This window comes from Podarcis liolepis (genome assembly GCF_965112155.1).
Source record: "Podarcis liolepis genome assembly, chromosome: 2".
In the NCBI taxonomy this organism is placed as follows: Eukaryota; Metazoa; Chordata; class Lepidosauria; order Squamata; family Lacertidae; genus Podarcis; species Podarcis liolepis.
The window spans coordinates 114,816,450-114,836,198 of record NC_139555.1 but is presented as its reverse complement, the minus strand read 5'-3'; the positions used below and the strand labels follow the sequence as shown (position 1 = coordinate 114,836,198).

Sequence of the window (19,749 nt, the reverse complement as noted above, 5' to 3'; positions counted from 1 at the left end):
AGGAGAAGGAAAACTCTGATCCTCCGCTGCCTTGCAGGATATCTATACAGCTGACTGTGCCCCCAAATACCCCAGTAATAAGATCATTAAGTTCACAGATGATACAACGGTGGTTGGTTTAATCACGGCTGGAGAGGGGCAGGCGGCCTATAGGAAGGAAGCTGAGCAGTCGGGGGAGTGGTGCAGGAAAAACAACTTACTCCTTAACTTAAAGAAAACAAAAGAGATTATTGTGGATTTTAGGAAATGTAAATTGAATATTCAGCCATTTATTATTGAGGGGAAGTGCGTGGAACAGGTCTCAGTGTTTCGATTTCTGGGAATGGAGTTGAGAGATGACCTAACCTGGGGAGAAAACAGCAAAGACCTGATGAAGAGAGAGCACAGCAGAGGTTATATTTTCTGAGAATCCTCTGGAAAAATAATCTCTCAAAGGACCTGGTGATGGCATTTTACCATTGTACTGTTGAGAGTGTATTAACTTATGGTCTGTGTGTGTGGTTTGGGAGCTGCACGGTCAGGGGGAAAACAATTCTGTCCAGGGTTGTAAAGACTGCAGAGAGAATAATTGGGTGCACTCTTCCCACCTTGGATCAAAACTATGCTTCCAGGTGCCATAAGAAAGCTGCAGAGATAGTGCAGGATAGTGTGCACCCCGGAAATGATCTCTTTCAGCTTCTGCCTTCTGGAAGAAGGTACAGGGTTATAAAGACTAGGACTAGCCGCCTGAGAAACAGTTTCTATCCAAATGCAATTTTGGTTTTAAACGCAGGGTAAGGAGTCTCTATGGGAGTATACAGTGGTGCCTCGCAAGACAAAATTAATTCGTTTCGCAAGTTTTTTCTTGCGAGTTTTTCGTCTTGCGAAGCACTGTTTCCCATAGGAATGCATTGAAAATCAATCAATGCGTTCCTATGGAGACCGTCCAGGGACAGAGGGGAAGCGCCGCGCGCCTTCCCCTCTGTCCCCGGACCTGTTTAAACAAGGGGCAGCGGGGAGAATCGCTTCTCCCCGTTGCCGCCCCTTGGTTCAAAAGGGGTCCGGGGAGAGAGGGGAAGGCGCGCATGCCTTCCCCTCTGTCCCCTCTTTTGAAGCAAGGGAAGGGGCAGCGGGGAGAATCGCTTCCCCCCGTTGCCGCCCCTCTGTCCCCGGAGATTGCGGGGCTGGCAACGGGGAGAAGCGATCTTCTCCCCGCCGCCCCTTGCTTCAAAAAAGAAGCGGCTAAGAAAACGAAAAACTCCTTCGTCTAGCGAGTTTTTCGTCTTCCGAGGCGTTCGTCTTGCGGGGCACCACTGTATTGTATTTAAGTATGGGAATCAGTGTTTCTAAGGGGTTAACCAGGCTGGGATAGCAGGCTTGTTGGTTTTTTAATGTCTTGTGTAGATTTTTCAATTTTGTTGTTCTGTATGGAACAATGACAATAAAGATTATTGTATCGTATCGTAAGAAAAGGCTCAGGAGTAACCCGACACAAATCCGGAGTCGGGTCCCTAAGACATTTGGATGGTGCCTTGTACACCTCCTTCCGGCAAGTCCTGCAGCCCAGCTGCTGCCAAATGCCTTGCTCTGCTTTCCTGTGGACCACATCAGCGAGGACAAGAGGGGAGTCTTGTGGTCTGAGCAGCTCAGGACTTCCAGACACATGGCCCAGTCTTGCACCCCAGGGGAAGTCATGGAGGAGGTGCATTTCCTGTTTGCACCTTTGCTCTCTTCTGCCCTTTGCACCTATCGTTTCTTCCCCCCTCTTTAAATTGTGTGTGCACGCAGAAGCACAAACAGCTCAAGAACACGCAAGGAAGTTTTATTATGATGACCGCACTAAAGCGCAACCGTGCATAAAAACGACAAACTTTTCTTGCAAGGGCGGCCAACCGCTGCCGTTTTATCTTAGCTTTGCAACGCAGCAGCTGGCAACTGCAGCCGTGGGCAGCGAGGGTTTGCAGGTGGGCTGCCATACATAAGCCGGGCAAAAAACCCTATTGCAATTGAGTTCTTGGGTTGTGATTCTGCCTGGTTTGCTACTACTTAAAATAAAAATTAAAAAACAGGTAACTATCGCACAGATAATATTTGGTGCATTTGCACTTGCCTTTACAGGTAAGAACAAAAAGGGGGTTCCGCTCTGCTGGGATACTTTGCATAGGCCCACCAGAGCTGCACCCCGAATGTGTAGTGCGGACAGGGATGGCAGGATGGAGGAAAACAGCTCCATTTGTAGAGCCGCTATTTTAATTACATTTCCATATGATTGCATTACGGGACACAGCGTGGAAGCAGCTAAATAAGACAGTACCCATCACCACTGCTTTATAAAAGATTGGAAGCGTGTAAAACCGATCTCTTTCAAAGCAAGCATCAATCAGCTGAATTTACATTTCAATTGCACACACACACACACACACACACAAAAACACCTCAATACATTCTGACCCTAATTTTAGAACAGGAAAGACTATGGACTATGGAAAATGTTGAAAGACTGCAGCTCCAATGATCATTGGCCACACTGACCAGGGCGAAGTCTGGCAACATCAGGAGGACCATAAAAGATTGCTGTGAGGCTACAGCGCAAGATGGTGGATTAATCTAGCAAAAAGTGGTGGCTCTAACAGCTTGATGCCTCCTAAAGACAGTTATAGATCTCTGATCTAGAATATCAGGTTATCCTGCCTTTGGGGCAGGAATTACTAGCATCACACATACCTAACGTCTGCTATTTGTTTATCAGTGTGGCCTTCCCCCCCCCTTCTCTGCCCACCTGAGGAAGAGGTAGAACCATAGAATCATAGAGTTTTGGAAGGGACCACGAGGGTCATCTAGTCCAACCCCCTGCAATGCAGGAACTTTTTGCCCAAGGTGGGGCTCGAACCCACAACCCTGAGATTAAGAGCCTCAAGCTGTATCCCAGCAGACTCAGAAACGTACTGACTTTCCATGGCTCCCAATAAACATACCACACTACTGCTTCTGCCACCAGTTCAGGCCATTATGCTCATAGACGGGTTAGAAGGAAACGTTTGTTGAGGACAGAAAGCTTAGCCGGGAATCAAATACGGTGCTGCATTGGAGAGAGGCTGCCTCAGTTTTGCACCCACCCTCCTTTTTTCCCTACAACACAGGATACCTTCACAGTATGAAACTTTTTCAAATTTCTCAGTCCATGCTGCCTTGCTCAGTTTAGGCCTGGCAAGGGTTCCGTCTTTCGGCGCAATGTGTCTCAAGTCACTAGAACCACATCTGTTGGAGGGAGGAGTCTGCCGGGGGACTCAGGCACTGCATGGGGAAGGAAGTGTGCGCCCCCAGCAAGGACGGCCCACCGAGACCAGGAGGGAGAGCCGAGCGCTGGTCTTCCATCCGGGTGCCTTGGGCTTTGAGCAGCAAATCCAGTAGGCCCTGAATTCCTACTGGGATGGGGGGCTCTGTGCGCTGGTCTTCAAGACGCTGGCTCTGCAAGGAAAAGAGGAGATGCTGAGCTCTGCTAGCCGACTGAGAGCCAACATGGCGTAATGGTTAGAGTGTTGGACTAGGACTTAGGAGAACAGGGTTCAAATCCCCGCTCAGCCATGAAGCTCGCTGAGCGACGTCGGAGTCAGCTGCCATCTCCTAGCCTAATCCATCTCACAAGTTACAGATAGGTAGCCGTGTTGGTCTGCCATAGTCAAAATAAAAAAATTCCTTCCAGTAGCACCTTAAAGACCAACTAAGTTAGTTCTTGGTATGAGCTTTCGTGTGCATGCACACTTCTTCAGATACACAGTCCATCTCACAAGGTTATTGTGAGGATGAAATGAGGATTGTCCTAAGACAGCTACATCAAGTCCTCCATTTCCAATGTTTAGAGTTTGAGTGCCATAATTTAGAAAGCCAAAACAGCACCACATGCACAAATGGGAGGTATTAGCAAACTTGAGGAAACACCAAGACTTGCAGAAGAACAGGGGAAAATGTATTTGGGGGGGGGAAACACCCTAATGTTTGAGGGAACCTCGGAAACAGTCCATGAGGACTAGGGATATAGGAAGTTAGCAAGGTCCTTTCCAAGCCGTGTTTCTTGCAATCAGCGCTGCTGCAGTTCAGCTGCAGTTCAGCTTCTGTTAAAAACGATGTCAGTTACCTTGCTGTGGCTCAATGTAATGTAATTAATCACATTGTCATTGTGTGATTCCATCCCATTCGCTTCAATGCAAAGGAAATGTCAGAATTGGGGGGGGGGGGGTGGACGTACGTACAACGACCCTATAACAAATACCAGTCGTATGTATTTGCCTGAGGCCTTGGTTCCCGACTACAAACGAGCAGGGAAACTGAGGCAGTTTCCGCTTCTGTGTCTGCTTGGAGGAGAATTTGCTGCCATCCTTAAGGAGGACTGAGCATGCTCAGTAGCCACAAGAGGCTGACTGACTGCTGGGGAGGGGTTGCAATCCTGAGTAGAAGCACTCCATGCTGCAACATTTTGTTGCAGATCCCGCTGTAGTTGGATTTCAGGATAGGTAATGTTAACCACCCTGGGAACGTCAGACGGAAGGGAAGTATCAACATTTTCATCATCATCAACATCAAGAGGGTCTGCTAGCACCAACGTCCACCCAGGCCTTCTCTGGAGACCTCATCACTCACCTGATGAGCCAAGATAGTGTCATAGAGCTTCTCTTCAGAGACCCTCGAGTTGCCCGCACACATTTCCGCAGCCTCCTCAAAATCAGCCCGCTGGTCATCAAGCCTCCGGGCCTGGGCTTTGGCCACCATGTCAAAAAACTCCTCCGCTTGGAGAGAGGTCAGCGAAGAGAAGAAGACTGGGAGAAGAGAGGAAAGAGAACAGATTGTGTAGCAGAACACAGAGGGCAGAAGGATAACAGGGAATCCTGGGTGTCCTCCAGCGTCACCCAATCAAAACATTAACTGGTTTGAAGTTTCTAGCCCTCATGACTGTCAACCAAAGTTTGGAAATACTGAGGTCTGCTGAAACCACCAGGCGTATTGTCAGTAGTTGAATTTCGTGGCCCTCCAGAGGTTGTTTGGCCAGGTGTTGAGGCCCCAGGGCTCACAATCTGAGGTCTCCCACCTGTGCTCCAGAACGGTTCTCCCTACCCAAATTTGTGTCGTGGGCAAAAGTTAGCATGTACAAGTCTGTGCCACATGAGCCTGTGCTCTGAGACTTCAAAGTACCTACCCACCCCCCCGGAAAACTGTTGGTGGAAGCCAAAAGGCCTCCCTCACCAGGGGACCATTTGGAGTAAGAGGATCCTAGGGAGCTGGGCTTTCGGCAACCACCCCTTCAGTTTCCCTGCATCAATTCTTCAAATACTACTACTACTACTACTACTACTACTAACAACAACAACAACAACAAGAAGAAGAACTTATTATTTATACCCCGCCCATCTGGCTGAGTTTCCCCAGCCACTTTGAGTGGCTTCCAACAGAATTAAAAGCACAGTAAAATATCATACATTAAAAACTTCCCTAATCAAGGCTGCCTTCAGATGTCTGCTAAAAGTCAGATAGTTGTTTATTTCCTTGACATCTGGTGGGAGAGCGTTCCACAGGGCGGGTGCCACTACTGAGAAGGCCCTTTGCCTGGTTCCCTGTAACCTCACTTCTCGCAGTGAAGGAACTGCCAGAAGGCCCTCGGCGCTGCACCTCAGTGTCCGGGCTGAATGATGGGGGTATACTGGGGGTATACTGGGCCGTGGCTGTTTAGGGCTTTAAAGGTCAGCACCAACACTTTGAATTGTGCTCGGAAACGTACTGGGAGCCAATGTAGGTTTTCAAAAGAAGGATATGCCTGGAAATCTTTGGAGAAGACTGCAACCTTCTAGTCCAATAAATATTGTTATAAGTTTTCTTTTGGCAGGGGAGGTTGAACCCCCCAAATTAATAAATGGTAGTATTTTGGTTATTTGAGATGTGAAGAGAGAAATACAAGCTGCAGAGGAATTCCTGGGCTTGCCTGAGGTGTGAACAGAGACTGGGGATTTGGAGGGTTGCCAGTTGTGAGAGGAAAGAGTGTCTTTAACAAGGTGTGTTGGGAAGAGGAAGGGAGAACAAAGACAAGAGATCCATTTTGGGCAGATGCCCTTGACTCCAGGGCTGTGGGAAAGACACCCCTCTTGAAAGGAACATGCTGTAAGATCTGGACTCCCTCCCTCCAAACTCAGATATAAATATGGGAATAAGCCATATTTCTGAAAGCTACGACAGTCTCCGCCATGTCTTCAATTCTCCAAAGGAGCAGAGGCCCTGGTTGAGGGCCAAGACCCCAGGAATCCCGAAGGCATAGACGACTGCAAATATACCAAAAGCCTATTAGCACTGTTATAAGAATTCTAAGGTCTCGAATATAAATTAAATGTTCATAAATGTACAAGGCAAATACATACATAACCCATATGTCTGAAATAGTACAGGAGAGCAATCCTGAAGCCATTTTGATTCTCCCAAATTGACCTCAAATGTTTCTCTGCAAGGAGGAAGGAAATGGGAACCCCCCCCCAATTGTCTTTTGCTTACAAATCCTGTCTTAAAGGGCGTATTTGTGCATGAATAGGGTGAGCCTGTGACTTGGAGTCAGGAACTAAAGTATTAACCATCACAAAAGAATGGCCAGACTGCCCAGGTAATGCAGTCAGTGACTATTATCAGGTACCCTGGCAGACAGGATTTCTGCTGTAGTGGACTATATGACACTGGCTGAGATGACCGGCAGAATCCGTGACCAGGGGAAGGAGACGGCAGAAGAAGAATGGAAGAAATTTAAAATCTATCTTAAGGACTATTATAAACTTGATGAATGTTAGAATGTCGAGGTTTCGAGAAAGAAAGGGTTACAGCGATACAAGATTAGACTGAAGGAAAGATTAAGAGGACATATGCTTGACAGAACTATTTGGAGGTTGCTGGCAAATTTTGGACATTGGGATGCAGAAAGGGGAGGTATGGGGGAGTCCGAGAAATAAGGTTTATGGGGGGGGGAAAGTTATGAAATTATACGTGTTTGTATGTCTCTTTATATGTTTGTATTGTTTTAAAAACTTTGTAAAACCAATAAAATTTTATTTTTTTTAAAAAAAGGATTTCTGCTGTAGACTGCCTCCTCCTGTGATGGGCGTATGATGTTTCAGGGGGTGGTGGTCTTGGGCTACAGGGTGGGCAATTTCAAGAGTCTATATAAGGGCTTGTGCACCATTGTTCGGGGTTCTCCTCCCTCCTGCCTGTGGTGAGTGGGGACCCTGTTGCAGCAGTTTAATAAAGATCAGGCTTACTAGCTGCTTTGCTTTTCAATATACTCTGGTTGGCCTCTGTTAATTTCTCCTACCAAAAGGGAACCCACTTAAGGACTCCAGAATGGGCTCCAGAATGGGCTCCAGAATACGCCATAAGGGAAAAGGAGCAGGTTTTTTCTTATAACAGCACGGATATAAAACATGGATGAATATACTGTCTGTTGCTGTTTTTAAAAGCATCCAAATTAAAACAAAACCTGAAAACTTACAGGGGGTGCTCTTAGGTTTCGCTTGCTCAAGGTGAGTTGCACCAGCCCTGAGCCAAGCAAATGCCTCCGGCGTCTGACTTCCTCATAATCAACAGAAACTTCTGCAAACTCCTGTCAAGCGCAGTGTACTTTAGCACCTACACACTGGGAGCATCCGGGACAAGAACAAATAGCGTCTCTTTCTTTCTTTTTGAAGTTCAGAAGCTTTTTGCCTATTTCTAAATAAACACCTTCCTTAAAGAAATGAGCAGTTCATGCAAAACGGCTAGATTTTGCAGACGGGTTTCTGCAGCCTTTCTGAAAAAGTTGAGCCTAATGGAAAAAGTAATTCCAGCCCCCTTCAGCTTAATGATTGATGCAGGGGTTTTTTTTTTGTTTGTTTCATGAGAAGTACAGGAAGTATAATCTTGACGGAGTCAATAAGGGTTAGCAAAAGGTTTACAGGATTTTGTTTGCGATAATTAGGAAGTCAGAAAATAGACACAGCTCATTTTGTCAAACATTTGGTTTCAATCTTGCGCTATACACAGACACTAAAAATAGCCTAAGGGCAGGATCAGGCAAAAATTGTTTTGTTTTATAATCCTTTCCTCCTAGGGTTTTGGGGCCATGTACAAGGGCATCTCCCCCACTCCTCCTCCCTCCCCCACTTAATCCGCACAAAAAGCCCTGCAAAGCAGGCCAGCCTGAAAGATGGTGACTGGCCCAGGGTCACTCGCTGAGTTTTGGGGGCGACTGGGAATGTGAACATGAGTCTCACTGCTACAGGGAACCAGACAGAGGGCCTTCTCGGTAGTGGCACCCGCCCTGTGGAACGCCTTCCCGTCAGATGTCAAAGAGATAAATAATTACCTGACATTCAGAAGACATCTTAAGGCAGCCCTGTTCAGGGAAGTTTTTAATATGTAATGCTGTACTGTTTTTAACACTGATTGGGAGCCGCCCAGAGTGGCTGGGGAAACTCAGCCAGATGGGCGGGGTATAAATAATAAATTATTATTATTATTATTCTCACTGGTGCTACGGTGATACCACTCCATGCACCGTACACTTAAAGCACGCACAAAACACATTACTTTCCCCAAAGAATCCTAGGAACTGTAATGTGTTAAGGGTGCTGGGAACCGTAACTGTGTGAGGATTCTTTGGGAGAAATAATGTGCTTTAAAGGTAAAGGGACCCCTGACCATTAGGCCCAGTCGTGACCGACTCCGGGGTTGTGGCGCTCATCTCGCTTTACTGGCCGAGGGAGCCGGCGTACAGCTTCCGGGTCATGTGGCCAGCATGACTAAGCCACTTCTGGCGAACCAGAGCAGCGCACGGAAACGCCGTTTACCTTCCCGCCAAAGCAGTACCTATTTATCTACTTGCACTTTTGACGTGCTTTCAAACTCTAGGTTGGCAAGAGCAGGGACTGAGCAACGGGAGCTCACCCCGTCATGGGGATTCGAACCGCCGACCTTCTGATCGGCAAGCCCTAGGCTCTGTGGTTTAACCGACAGCGCCACCCGCGTCCCTTTTTAATGTGCTTTAAATAAAAGTTAAAGCAACTTTTAAGTTAAAGCACCTGTGGTAATTCAGGCGTCTCCGGCTTAAACACACAGGAACTGGTCTGCTAAAATAAAGTTTTTAACCTTGCGGGATTTGACATCTTTCCGCAGGGCTTGCAAGACGGAGCTGTTCCGCCAGGCCTTTGGTCAGGGTTCAGTCTGATTCTTTTCTTTCTGTATAAGAACAAGCAGTAAAGAGGCCTCCTAGCCCGCTCACAGGTCCTTTATAAGACCAGTGGTAACAGTGTTGACCCTGGAGAATATTAACCACTCTCAATTTTACCCGTGGACTGCCATCTGTCCAGATTTTAATTTGCTCTGAACTAATTTTAAAATGTATTTTAAGTAATCAATTGCCTGTTTTTCTGTTCTTATGTTCTTTGTATACTGTCTTAGTTTCATGATGTTAGCCGCCCTGAGGGCGGGGTACAAATAAAAAGTTATTTATTTATTATTTATTTATTTGGGAAAGGAGGACTCATACACACCATAGATGTGCAGAATCACATGCCTTCTGCCAAAAAATACTGGGAGCTGTAATCTGTCAAGCATAGTAAGGATTGTAGCTCCGCAAAGGGAAAGTTCCTTTGTGATTCAAATGTGTTTGCCATGCATGGTGTGGATTTGACCAGCGATAACAGGCTGGCATTATCATCTTACCCGCCTGATCTTTCTCCATCTCCCCCGTAGGGGTAGCTGGCAGGGACCTCCAGGGCCGTGTGGGATCCGTCTGCCGTGTTCTCTGCTTTGGGCGCAAAAGAGGACCCGGGTTTGGCAGGAGACTGAGGTCGTCTTGAGAGGAGGCCTGGATCTGCTGTGGAGCAGGAAGCAAGGTTGAAAGTAAGTCTCTAACCTTCCTAGAAAGAAGGTTATGGGGTGCAATGAGCAAGTGCCTTCCAAACAATTTCTCTGAAATGAGAGTGGGGGTAGATCTACACACAGGACAAAAACACTGTAAATGTCTGTAATCGTTATAACGAAAGAAAAGAAAACGCTATGGAAAATCGCAAAGAATTTTTTTGCTCTCCAGCGCCATCTGGTGTTGCATGTTTATAACACATTCGAAACGCTGTTTTTTGACTAAGGTAGCTAAGTCCTGAGTGTGGTGTGGCCATAGCTGTCAACTTACAGATTTGAAAATAAGGGACCAGCAGCCTTGAAAATAAGGGATCAGCAACCAAAATAAGGGATTTTCCAAGCACAGGTACGTTCAACTTCTGAGCTCCTCCAAGCCAAAGGCAGAAAGCCCAGCCAGCAGCCAAACGAAGCCTCAAGCGGTGGTTCCCACAGCGCAGCAACCCAGCAAAGGGGATGCAGCAAGGAAAACCACCGTCACCTCTCCCCTGGGAAGCGCTGAGAAAGGCGAGTCCCCAGGCAATGCGGCCAATTTGACTGGCACAAGGCATGCAAGCTCCACCCCCCCCCCAGTCGTTCTTAGACTCCTTATTGGGTGAGCAACGCAGCCAAGCAACACAGTTGGAGCCTCCCTCCTCCCTGGCCGGCAGGGAGGGAGGGAGAGGAGCTGCTTCCTTTGAAACCTGGGAAATTTAAGGGACATCATCAATAAGGGACAGCAGCAGGACACAGCGCTGGGATAAGGGACTTTCCCGCCAAATAAGGGACGGTTGACAGCTATGGGTGTGGCCACCTTGACCAATCATAGACAGGAACGGCTAGGAGCTAGGTGGAATCACAGATCTGTAAAAAAGTGTGGATTTGCACACACTGGCCAGTTTCTCTTGACTTGAAATGTTCTTTTGGGGCTTCTCAGAAGTACGTAAAGGCACGAAGTGGGCAGGGAGAGCGCCGGCCCTCAATGATGCCCACCTGATAGGTGCCGGAACTGTGCTCCGGCTGAAAAAAAACACTGGATGTAGACATCCTGTTTTGCTCAACCAGCAGACCCTCTGGCTGCCAGCCCTCACTGGATGCAAGTTCCCCTTTTCATTTGTGCTCCTGCTTACCTCTTGGGGCTCGGCCTAGCATGCTAATACGGCCCTCTTGTTTCCTAGCGGTCCCATTTTGCCTTCGATTCTGTTGGCACTCGGCCTCCCAGATTTGTTTTTAGAGGGAACGATAGCGGCTGCTGCCATTTTCAGTGGTGCACGTGCAGTTTAAGAATGCGAGAAGGGGCTGGCTGGATCAGGCCAATGACCCATCTGGTTCTCACATTTAAGTTCAAGCATGGGGTACCTCTGGCTGGTGGGAACTGTAGTTCAGCAGCACCCGGTAGGCCAAAGGTGCTGCTTGGCCCTTATTCCTCTGAGAGGTACGTAAGTCCCTTACCTGTTCTTCTGTGGCTGTTGCGCTGACATCCAGTCGCATCTCTTCTTCCACTATCACATCCATTTCCTCCATCCTTCTTTTGGTTTAGTCCCTGCCTGCTGGCCGAAGACTCTTGTGGCTGAATATGCAGAGAAATTGCTTTCTCCCTTGTCCTGGGCAACGGAGAAGAAAGGAGATTAGCAGATTCCTTGTCCCGCAAAAGTCTCATCCCAGAATGTAGCAGTTCCTGCTTTCGAAAGAATGGTGGGTTGTTTGGAGAAGAAAATAGTATGCTCCAGCTAAATCTCTGGTCTCTGAGCCCTGTCAATTCATAAGAACCGAAGAAAATAGCTCATAAAAAGGTAAAGGGACCCCTGACCATTAGGTCCAGTCGTGACCAACTCTGGGGTTGCAGCGTTCATCTCGCGTTATTGGCCGAGGGAGCCGACGTACAGCTTCCGGGTCATGTGGCCAGCATGACTAAGCTGCTTCTGGCGAACCAGAGCAGCGCACAGAAACGCTGTTTACCTTCCCACCGGAACAGTACCTATTTATCTACTTGCACTTTGACGTGCTTTCGAACTGCTAGGTTGGTAGGAGCAGGGACCAAGCAACGGGAGCTCACCCTGTCGCGGGGATTCAAACCGCCAACCTTCTGACCGGCAAGTCCTAGGCTCTGTGGTTTAACCCACAGCGCCACCCGCGTCCCACAAAATAGCTCATGAGAAGGAATAAAAAACAAACATCAGGAAAGGAAGGGTGGGAAGTCAAGAAGAAACTTTGTATGTTTTTTTAAAAAATTATATGATGATAAATGCTTTGAAATATTGTTGGAGACAGTCATATATATATATATATGAAGAAGATAGCTCAGTTGGTATCAGCATGGTCCTGATAATATCAAGATTGCAAGTTCAATTTGCGAATGGGATAGTGGCATATTTCTACATTGCAGGGGGCTGGACCAGGGTTCCTTCCAACTCTACGAAGCATTGCTGGATCAGGCGAATGGCCCACCACGTCCAGCATGCTGTTCTCACCGTGGCCGACCGGGGGCCTTCTGGGGGAACCCCCAAGCAGGACCCCAGCACAAGAGCCCTCACACCATTTCCAGCAACTGGTATTTTTTTGCACTTGGGCAAAAAAAACGAGAGGCACAAATACAAGATGGGGGACACCTGGCTTGAGAGCAGTACATGTGAAAAGGATCTAGGAGTCTTGGTTGACCACAAACTTGACATGAGCCAACAGTGTGATGCGGCAGCTAAAAAAGCCAATGCAATTCTGGGCAGCATCAATAGGAGTATAGCATCTAGATCAAGGGAAGTAATAGTGCCACTGTATTCTGCTCTGGTCAGACCTCACCTGGAGTACTGTGTCCAGTTCTGGGCACCACAGTTCAAGAAGGACACTGACAAACTGGAACGTGTCCAGAGGAGGGCAACCAAAATGGTCAAAGGCCTGGAAACGATGCCTTATGAGGAACGGCTAAGGGAGCTGGGCATGTTTAGCCTGGAGAAGAGGAGGTTAAGGGGTGATATGATAGCCATGTTCAAATATATAAAAGGATGTCACATAGAGGAGGGAGAAAGGTTGTTTTCTGCTGCTCCAGAGAAGCGGACACGGAGCAATGGATCCAAACTACAAGAAAGAAGATTCCACCTAAACATTAGGAAGAACTTCCTGACAGTAAGAGCTGTTCGACAGTGGAATTTGCTGCCAAGGAGTGTGGTGGAGTCTCCTACTTTGGAGGTCTTTAAGCAGAGGCTTGACAACCATATGTCAGGAGTGCTCTGATGGTGTTTCCTGCTTGGCAGGGGGTTGGACTCGATGGCCCTTGTGGTCTCTTCCAACTCTATGATTCTATGATTCTATTCAGAAACATTGCTGAGTGCCACTGAATGCATTAACTGAACCCAGTTAATTCATCATCTGCGGCCATCAACGTGCACAACATTTTTATATGTTAGCATAAACACCCTCTCTTTTTCCCCCCCTTTCCCCCCAAACAATAGCTCCTTGATCTGAAGAGTTTAAAGCTAAATTTGGACAGCTGGGAGACAATAGAAGGAAGGGGAGGGTCGCAGCGGAAACTGGGCCGTGAGGGCACGCAGGGCACTGCCCACCAAGGGTAGCTTGCCCTCACCCAGCCTGCCCCTGCCTGCCTTCTGACCACCAGGCTGAAGTGTGGCTCGGCCTGCCAGATTCCTCTTCCTCCTCTTCAGATTCCATAGTGTTTTCCCTTGTAGAACTCAGCAGGCAAGAGGACACTGATAGCTCAGTGGGCCAGGCACAAGACTCTCCCAACTCCGCAATCCCGTGATTCTTTGAAACCAGAGTAAGTTGGTGCCACCTATTTCTTGCTCGGCCTGCCATTGGCTACACTTACTGTCCGTCTCATCGTGTTCCACGCCATCAGTCCCATGCGCACCAGGTTCCTCTGGGAAAGGCTGCAAAAGAATTAAAGTAGGGGGGCCAACTGACCTGGGAAATGTGGCCTTGCCTGCTCCTGCACCTTATATCGGTCGTTCGCTGTGAAGGTCAACAGCTGCACAGGTTGGATTTTATTTCAAAAAGTGTTGGCTTTTGGCGAATTTCCTTAGCTCAGAAACTTTCCCTTTTTCTTTTTGAGAATGTGTAAAAAAAAGCTAAGCAACTTTGCCAAATTAAAAGCTCAAAAAGCATTTGTGTCTGGATTTTCACTTTTTGAAATATGGCAACCCTCAGTTAAATCACTTCCATGCATGCCCAATAAAAATAAAGAAACTCTCACAAAACATCAAAGAGAGCAAAATATTGTTATGAGTTCGGGAGGGGGGCGCTAGATGCCCCTAAATTTGTTATGATGTAGTAAAAGTTAAAATTAATCAAGGCTTGATTAAACTTTGCCGAAGATGGAAATCGACAGGATTTAGTTACACTCATGAGCCAAGCCATCTGGGCAGAGCTAGCTGGATCGGCCATCAGCAGGGGACAAAGGCCGTTTACCTTCCCGCCGGAGCGGTACCTATTTATCTACTTGCAGTTTGATGTGCTTTCGAACTGCTAGGTCGGCAGGAGCAGGGACCGAGCAACAGGAGCTCACCCCGTCACGGGGATTCAAACCGCCGACCTTCTGATCGGCAAGTCTTAGGCTCTGTGGTTTAACCCACAGCACCACCCGCATCCCTCAGGTTGTTTATATGTGTCAGTAAAACCATATATCATAATGAAGATATATGTGCCTCATGCCCAAAATGAACAATAAACCCTGGAGCCGCAGGAATGTCACCCTCTCATGGAGACTGGGGTGACGTGTCACAATATCAAAACAAAGCATGATAGATTAAGATCCAATAGAAAAGACAACAAAGATCAGCACCGAAAGCTGAAAAAATGAAGTCCAATTTAGGGTTGCCAACTTCCCCCCCCTTGCTGCGCTCCTGCGCCTTTTAAGAACTGCATGACGAGCAGAGGCCAAATGCATGGGCGGGAATAAACTTCCCCTTTTGAATTTCTGCCTGCCACGCAGCTCTTAGGGGCACAGGAGCCTTGGCTGGGAAAGCCAGGTGGCGCCACCCCTCCCTTCCTCCTCATTCTGCTACGGCACCTCTCCTTTCCAGCTACGTCTCCCCTCCACGGGGCAAGGGGTGGGGTGTCACTGCCCTGGCTGTCAGCTGCCTGCTCCTCTGTGGCCTCAATGCTCCTTTTACAACTTGGCAGGGACGAGGATAGGGACCAAAGGAGCAGGAGATGTTTCTGGTCCTGCCTGTCACTGGCTCTCCCTATTGCCCCATAAGTCGCCACCACCACCCATACCAGACTAGACTTCTCCCCTCCCTGTGGTCAGGCAAAACATGTCAAGTCATGAGCCCGCAGCGGGGAGGGAAGGTTGTTGTTTTCAGTTTCTTCTCCAAATTCTGGGCTGAGTCACAGAGCTTGGTCTGTGTCACAGGACTAATCTCACACAGGCTCAGCCCCCTAACCTAGGTGGCCGGCTGAAAAAGAGAAGAGGGCCCCACAGTCGTTTTGAAAGGGGAATTTCAAACCCGGCATGGCGAGTTACTACACCTGCGGAGAAATTCCGCTTTCCACCCAAGTCTGAAAGTTGCCACGAGCACCGTTTTCTTTATCGAACCCTCCCCAAAGTTTCCTTTTTAAAAAATACCAAGGACATAGCTGTGGAAACACAAGGCATAATGGTAAAGGAAAGAGGGTTTCTGGGAATGTGCAAAGTTCACGTCCCCGTTGGTGCCTTTCAGGCACTCCTAGCTGCTCCCCGCACCCCACCCCTGCAATCTGTTTCTCTAAAGAAGTGTTTGTGTGTGGCTGAGGGGTGTAAATACAATTGGATCCTGCAACAAAATGTTGCAGTGTGGAGAGCTCATATTCAGAGTTCCAACAACATATAAAAACACCCAAAACATCGGACATTAAAAACTTCCCAATACAGAGTTGCCTTCAGATGTCTGCTAAAAGTCAGATAGTTGTTTATTTCCTTGACATCTGGTGGGAGCGTGTTCCACAGGGCAGGAGCCACTACCGAGAAGGCCCTCTGCCTGGTTCCCTGTGTAACCTCACTTCTTGCAGTGAGGGAACCACCAGAAGGCCCTTGGAGGAGAACCTCAGTGTCCAGGCTAAATGTTGGGGTTTGAGATGCTCCTTAAGGTACTCACTTCTGTCTTCCCACCCACCCCCATCATTGGTTTTTTGTCCCTGTCCCCCCTACGTGTACACACACACAAAGGCCACTTTTACACCACTTGAACATTCCTGGGAATTGTAGTTTGTTAAAAGTGCCGAGAAACTTGTTACGAGACCATTTTCCCCTTCACAGAGCTACAATTCCCAGAGCGCTTTAGCAATCAATCCCTCTTCCCAGAGAATTTCTGAGTATTGTAGCTCTGTGAGGGGAACGGGGGCGTTCCAACAACTCTCTCAGTACCTTTAACAAACTACAGTTCCCAGGCTCCTTTGGGGGAAGCCATGACTGCTTAAAGTGGTGTGATACTGATTTAATGGTAAGCCGCAGGTGTGGCCTTAGTCTGCATTGCATGCCCACTAAATCACCAGACTGTTGGCGGGGGGTCTCCCCTTAGAGTTTTTTCCTCTAAATATCTGGGCCACTTCTTTCTGCAAACCTCGGGGTTTTCCCCAAACCTGCTGATACTTCCCTTCAGCGTGTGAACTGTGCCGTTTTAAAGATACATGCCTTGCATTCAGAAGGCCTCAGGTGTAATCCGCGGCACGCCCAGGTAGGACTCGCAAAAGACTCCCGCCATAAATCCACCTGCTAGCCGGTGTATACTGAGCTCCATGAGCCAATGATCTGACTTAGTATAATGAAAGGCACTTTTCTATGGCCTGCAGCAAAATGTTGCAGCGCACTTCCGCAGCCTAAAATGATTGTGGCAGTCCAACAACATCCTGAGGGCCACAGGTTCCCCTTCCCTAGTGTAAACACGACCAAGTTAGAGGGACCAAAGAGGTCTAACTCGGTATACGGCAGTTTCCGAGGTTCCTATGTCCGCACATCAAATTCTTTCAGAAGTGGCGCTTACCAGGGAGAAAAGTCTGTCGGCACATGCTCCCATACCCTCCAACATTTCTCTGATGAAAATAGGCACTCCCATTCCACAATGATCATTTTACTATAAATACCCCACACATCTTATTAGGTTGCCCCAGCGACTCTGGGCGGCTTCCAACACAAATAAAAACATAATAAAACATTAAACATTAAAAGAAAACATCCGTATACAGGATTGCCTTCAGACGGCTTGGGGTTTGGATAACTCCATACCCTCCAACATTTCTCCAATGAAAATAAAGACGTCCTAAGGAAAAGTGGGGACATGGGTGGCGCTGTGGGTTAAACCACTGAGCCTAGGGCTTGTCGATCAGAAAGTCGGTGGTTCAAATCCCCGCGATGGGGTGAGCTCCCATTGCTCGGTCCCTGCTCCTGCCAACCTAGCAGTTCGAAAGCACGCCAAAAGTGCAAGTAGATAAATAGGTACTGCTCTGGCGGGAAGGTAAACAGCGTTTCCGTGTGCTGCTCTGGTTCGCCAGAAGCGGTTTAGTCATGCTGGCCACAGGACCCGGAAGCTGTACGCCGGCTCCCTCGGCGAATAAAGTGAGATGAGCACCACAACCCCAGAGTTGGCCACGACTGGACCTAATGGTCAGGGGTCCCTTCACCTCTCCCTTTAAGGGAAAGTGGGACATTCTAGGATGAAATCAGAAACTGGGACAGCTTCTCTAAATCAGGGACGTCCCTGGAAAATAGGGTCTGTGCTCGAGAGTTAGTTTGGCCCTTAGCAACAATGCCAAGAAGGTCCTTTGGGAGAAGGAGGGAGAAATACTTTGCAGCCTCAAGGGGACATTCAGATCAAGCTGCCAGGATTTCTAAATTCTAATCCTCATTCTCCAAAGGGCTTCCTCACGCATGACACATTTCCTACCCAGAGAGGACACTCCCTGCAGGCCAAACTAGACCCAGCTGGTGTTGACGTGGTTTGCCCCTTGCTGCTGCTGCTGCTGCTGTTGTTTTTTAACAAACGACCAATGGGCAGGCAATAGCGGGGGAGCTGATTGCATTTCTTTATTTACTGCACTGCCAAGCCAAACATTAGAATGAACAGATGCTGCAGAACATTCACAGGGCAACTTCAGTGCAGGGCTGCATTCAATTAGCAGAAGCCAATGCAAGGATTTCTGCTGGTTCAATGGGGCTTCCTGCCCCCTCTCTGACCCTGTGCACCCCCTGCCCCCCAAATTGACTCAGGGTAGATGGTTCCGGCTAGCAAGCTTGCGCTGATGGGACAAGCTTAGCGCTATGATGAATTCCTCCCCCAGGCCTGGCCTTCTGCCTTCCCTCAGGGCAGACCGGTCCTTAAGAAGCCCCATGGAAGATGGGGAGGGGGGGTACAGGAGATAGGCTGCCCCACATTTCTTTCAGGCCCTTGACAGTTCCCTCAGAGGCCGGTGAAACAGAGCATCCAGGCTTCCCTCGGGGCTTCTCCTCCCATGGCAAATCAGCAGATGTAAGGAGGAGGCCCGATTCATAGAATCATAACATTGTTGAGTTGGAAGGGACCCCGAGGGTCATCTAGTCCAACCCCCTGCAGTGCAGGAATCCCAGTGAAAACATCCATGACAGATGGCCATCCAACCTCTGCTTAAAAACCTCCAAAGAAGGAGAGTCCACCACCTTCTGAGGGGCGTCCTGTTCACTGTCAAACAGATCTTGCTGTCAGAAAGTTTTTCCTGATCTTTAGTCAGAATCTCCTTCCTCGTAACTTGAAGCCATGGGTTCGAGTCCTACCCTCCGGATTCGGATCAGGACCGGGTCACGGGCAGCAACGTCACACGGTCAAGTTTAGTTTTGGCCCATGGCGAAAGGCAGGCACGTGCAACCGTTTACACACGACCTACAAGAGGGTATTATGCTTATTTATTTAGGTGGCTTATATGCCCCTTATTTGCGCAGCAGATAAGAATCCGTGAAAACCCATTAAAATAGCAGTCCATAAAACCACACGCATGCCGCATTCCCAAGCCAGCGTCTCCTATCCCACCCCATTCTGCCTAGCTGTGTAAACAACACGCAAAACCGCAGAAGGCCCATCTGTGCGAACCATGCCAGATGCGGCCCTGCGGAAACGCAACCGGACCCACACGTGCAGCAGACTGACGCACATGTGGGAATTTACACCTGGTGAAGCCGCCTTCAGCTGAGATGGGCCGTTGCCAGGTCTCCAACAGGCCAAGCGTCGTCTCCTCTGACCAGCAGCATCTCTCAAGGGGCAGCAAACATGTCGGCCCTCCAGATGTTGCTGGCACCCAGCTTGCATCCTCCCTGCTCATCGCCCGTGCTGGCTGGGGCTGATGGAAGTTGGAGAACGCAACAACATCTGGAAGGCGGCTCCACATTGGCTATCCTCAGAGACAAACGCAGCTGTCCCCTCTGTGGTCCTCTTCTCAGGAGATGCCACTTCCCAGCACGGAAGTGACTTGCGTGCCGGAAACCTGTAACTTACGAAGCAACTTTCTAGGGCTGTTTTTGTGCTGGCAATTGCACTCTGCAGCGCTCACCTTTTGGGGGGGGAGGTGTCGGTGTGGTCCCCCCCTCAGATTTATTCCCGCTGTTGCTGACAGTTCCACGTCCCCATTTTCCTTCCTTCCTTCCGTTTCCCCTTGCTTTTGCCCCAGTTGTTTAGTTCTGGCTGTAGTCTTCTCTCCTTCCTCCTTGCGCCTGGACTGTCGCTCGGCTCAGCTGTGGCTACGCCCCTATTTCTACACGGGAAGCCACTGCTTCCTGCCTCCGCTGCTCATGCATTTGCTGCTCACTCGCTTTCGCCTCGGCTCCCTTCCCCACAAACCCCCTTATCTCCCCACCCACTCCTTGCGGCTGAGGAAGGAGGCAGGTGCACAGAGGCCTTGCCCTTTACTCAATCAGCCTTC

At 48.7% G+C, this 19,749-nt stretch overlaps 2 protein-coding genes across 4 annotated transcripts in view; one reads left to right on the top strand and one right to left on the bottom strand.

Annotated features, from left to right (window-relative positions):
- Nucleotides 1-1,780: 1,780 nt before the first annotated feature.
- Nucleotides 1,781-19,632, bottom strand: GPSM3 (G protein signaling modulator 3). 3 transcript variants are annotated; one of them, XM_083493533.1, is made up of 5 exons: nt 19,381-19,632; nt 11,329-11,480; nt 9,703-9,856; nt 4,618-4,793; nt 1,781-3,447 (listed from the first exon to the last, which is right to left on the bottom strand). In XM_083493533.1, exons 2-5 carry the CDS (start codon nt 11,398-11,400, stop codon nt 3,226-3,228), a joined length of 624 nt encoding a protein of 207 aa, XP_083349659.1. In that variant the 5' UTR covers nt 11,401-11,480; nt 19,381-19,632; the 3' UTR covers nt 1,781-3,225. The 3 variants fall into 3 exon arrangements, with proteins under 3 accessions (XP_083349659.1, XP_083349660.1, XP_083349661.1); XM_083493534.1 differs by having other exon boundaries at nt 11,329-11,762; nt 17,433-19,575; XM_083493535.1 differs by lacking the exon at nt 19,381-19,632 and adding an exon at nt 13,792-15,144.
- EGFL8 (EGF like domain multiple 8) overlaps nt 9,829-19,749 on the top strand; it is a 33,060-nt gene continuing 23,139 nt past the window's right edge. The window contains exon 1 of the mRNA XM_083493355.1: nt 9,829-9,882. The gene's annotated coding sequence lies outside the window, so the exon portion shown is untranslated. The remainder of the gene's footprint in view (nt 9,883-19,749) is intronic.